The sequence below is a fragment of the Glycine soja genome, chromosome 19 (genome assembly GCF_004193775.1).
Source record: "Glycine soja cultivar W05 chromosome 19, ASM419377v2, whole genome shotgun sequence".
NCBI lineage: Eukaryota > Viridiplantae > Streptophyta > Magnoliopsida > Fabales > Fabaceae > Glycine > Glycine soja.
The window spans coordinates 36,037,098-36,040,674 of record NC_041020.1 but is presented as its reverse complement, the minus strand read 5'-3'; the positions used below and the strand labels follow the sequence as shown (position 1 = coordinate 36,040,674).

General features: G+C 30.0%; 1 protein-coding gene across 1 annotated transcript; it reads right to left on the bottom strand.

Moving 5' to 3' along the window:
* Positions 1-624: 624 nt before the first annotated feature.
* Positions 625-3,072, bottom strand: LOC114398235 (protein FLOWERING LOCUS T-like). Its single transcript, XM_028360413.1, has 4 exons — positions 2,817-3,072; positions 2,659-2,720; positions 2,513-2,553; positions 625-985 (listed from the first exon to the last, which is right to left on the bottom strand). Exons 1-4 carry the CDS (start codon positions 3,015-3,017, stop codon positions 762-764), a joined length of 528 nt encoding a protein of 175 aa, XP_028216214.1. The 5' UTR covers positions 3,018-3,072; the 3' UTR covers positions 625-761.
* Positions 3,073-3,577: the final 505 nt, after the last annotated feature.

The following is a 3,577-nucleotide window of genomic DNA, read 5'->3' as shown; positions in this document are numbered from 1 at the left end:
TCTTGAAGTTACTAATTTATTTTTAAATATAACTGAATCATGAATGTCTTTTTCAATTATGACGATCAAGTAAGGGGTGTAATGCCTAAATGAATTAGATCCTTTTTAACTTTTTGAATATATATATATATCCGTGTCACAATGTTTTTTAAATAAAAGACAAGTCATACTTCCAATCATTTGGTGACACTTGACAAACTCTCAGCATTGGTTTGATATGAAGGAGAGAAAGGAGAGGAGAAGGGAAGAGAGGGAAAATTCCAAAAGCTTGATGATTTGGTATGAGAGATTAGTGGGGAAATTTTCAAAAAAGTTGTGGACCTCATGCTCGGTAATATTAATTTATCTTCTTTCTCTTCTTTATTTGCCAATCAAATCACTTTAATTTAAATATTTTTCTTTTATTTTCTTCTATTTCAATCAAATCCTTATTATTTTTATTCTATTTCTCTTCTTTTCTCTTACGTATTCTTTCTCATTCGGTCATTTTCTCTCCTAACACAACTAAACTCACCCTCAAAGCTCCACTTGGAGGATCTGGGAATTGATCTAATAGTCAAATGTTTAATATTCTATATTTATATTGATATAAGTACACATATATAAAAACATAAAGCGGTACACATGAGTGCTTCGGTTACATATTCATATGTGACCCATGAGTGTTATTATATGTAGATTACCTTTCTTATTTGGGTGCTATATAGTAGTATTCATTAACTAAATATGCACTTTTGGTACATTAACAGAAGAGATAGCTTTCAAAATGTTCTACCACCAGAGCCACTTTCCCTCTGACAGTTGAAGAAGACAGCAGCAACCGGCAATCCAAGGTTGTAAAGTTCAGCAAATTCTCTGGTATTGAAATTTTGTCGCCATCCAGGAGCATACACCCTCTGTCTAAACTGTTGACGGAATAACACAAACACCAACCGATGAATCCCCATCGTGGGTCGTGGGCTTTCATAGCTTACAACCTCGTTACCTTCGTACGTGCAAATCATGCAAACTCGTAATTAGCATATATATATATATATATATATATATATATATATATATTTATAAACTACTGAGATACTACTAACGTGTATCAAAATTTAGCATATATTTTGGTGTTAGACATATTTTTTATTATTGGAATTAGATATTTATATATCTTTTGGGACATGTAGTCATTTGTCTCATCGCATGTAATTTAGAATTTGATGCCTCGTGGAATCATTTTTAATTTCCTGCATGAGATGTTATGTATCATCATATAAACCCTATTTGCATTTCAAGTATATATCAAGAAACGTTGGCCACATAAATGATTCCAATACTTTTATACTCCAATCCCTGCACGACAAGAGATTTTCTTGAAACTAGTGTTTCGCGCATGATGTGATAGGTTCCAAAATCGGATTGTGGTAACGCAAACTTGTCGACAAACTACCAATAGCAGATTCAAATTGAATATATAATTTGGGTGTTGTATATATTCATGTCACTTTTTATGATCTTGTGACGTGATATGCGAACAAAATATAAAAAGTGAAATAAATAAAAAATAATAATCAGTATTAATGTTAAAAAATGTTGTACAAATATAAAATCTCTATAATATTAATCTAATTTGTACATGATATATAGCAGTAGAGTTATGTAGCTTTTTTTTAAAGACATCACAAAAGTAACTAATTTGGTATAAGAAAACAAATATTTTTAATATTATAAAGTTCATTTACATTTTCACGCTTTAATTTGTAATATAGTTTATAAAATTAAGTATTTTGCCATTTGTTTTATATGATTTCTTGTAATATTTCCGCTATCTTCTAAACGAAAGTTTCAGTTATTATTTAGGAAAAAAATATAAAGGGACTTTAACACAATGAAAAAGCCTCAAAAGAAAAGTATAACGTGCAAGGGAATTTTTAACAAAAAGAAAAGGCTTAACAATGCTTGTATATCGTAGCTACGCTGACTTTTAGCATGATTAGACGTACTAATAATTATCCATTAAGTTATTTTTTAGCAAATATTTTTATACTATTTAATGTTTGTCCCGGTTTGGGTAATTTAAAACTAATTAAACATCTAGCAGATAAATAAATATATAGAACTTGTTTGAATTTACTATAAAAAGAAACGTTATTTTCTTATAGGATACGACATTGGATTAATCTATGTTAGTATATATAATCTTTGACTAACAAACAAATAAATCCTTAGTATTAATATTGGAAGTCTGTATTAAAAGTATGACAAATCATATTAATAGACAATTTTATTAGTATAGAAATTAATATATATTATCAATATATAAGTGTTAGTATAATGTATCACATTTTTATTATATATACACTCATAATAATATTTATACTAACAGTTTATTTTTTGATAGACACGAGTTAGACTAATAAAAAGATAATCATAATTCTCAATATTCTTTTTACAATTAACTTATAATTCAAGGGAGTTATTTGTAATATTTTAAATGAATGGTAAAATTAACTATATATATACACACCGAAATTAGGCCCTGTAGTTTCTGGAATATCAGTCACCAACCTATAGAAAATCCATAGAGGGAAGGGTATTAGTTATAATGTAATATTAAAGTCTCTCTTATATGTAAATTTGGTTCATCTAACGGTATGCAAGGTATGTACTCACCAATGAAGGTACTCCCTGAAATTAGGGTTACTTGGGCTAGGAGCATCAGGATCCACCAGGACCTTTGATAGAAGAAACGAAATTAAACAGAATTTTGTTTAGCAAAGCACTATATATATGTAAATATAATATGATAACTAACTCATGTAACTAATTACCATAGTGTAGAAGTTCCTGAGGTCATCTCCACCAACACTCACTCTGGGTTGGTTGGCAACTTGGGAAGGTTTAAGCTCACAACCATTGCCCACTTCTCTATTACCATAGGTGACCCTGAAAGGAATAGAAATTTCAAAGGGATCTATTACTTCCCCTATAACACGCCCAACAACAAGAGGGTTCCTACTACCGCCAGGCATAACTAACTCACACACTTCACTGAGTCACACTGCTAAACACAAATATGCCTTTGTGTCACAAACAATTGTACTACAACACCCACCAGGCTAGCTATTTATACAGAGTGAAGGACGAGGGGAAGGGATATTCCCACCTGTGTTGTCTAGAAAATAATCTTTTTGGTTTTATGTATAGACTTGGAACTATTCCCGGGAAGAATAAAATAAAAATTTAAATAGTAAATTTTTTTAACAATTTAAAATTATTCATATTTATTCTGGATTTTTCCTTATATAAAATGTATGGTATATTTGTATAGTTAATTGTTTAGCTTCCGCATGATATTGATATTGTTTTGTATTTATGAAATTTTCACATTTCTATAAACCTAGCATAGTTACAGTAATATATATCGTCCTGTGTATTAAGTAAGGCACCTTGCGAACCCATGTTTTGAGATTTATGTAAAAATCATTATGTTAATTCAAGCTTGAGGTAGACCAAAGAGTCACGATAGAAGAGGGATTAAATATTAACTCTCGAAAAATATTGCTTTGTTATGCACAAAAACACACACAAC

Excerpts from the sequence above, each read along its gene's own strand:
- LOC114398235 (XM_028360413.1), bottom strand. The coding sequence starts at position 3,017 with ATGCCTGGCGGTAGTAGGAACCCTCTTGTTGTTGGGCGTGTTATAGGG. Across the intron at positions 2,721-2,816 it reads TCAGGAACTTCTACACTATG|GTCCTGGTGGATCCTGATGC; the intron begins GTAATTAGTTAC and ends CTTCTATCAAAG. Across the intron at positions 986-2,512 it reads AACTACAGGGCCTAATTTCG|GTAACGAGGTTGTAAGCTAT; the intron begins GTGTGTATATAT and ends GCACGTACGAAG.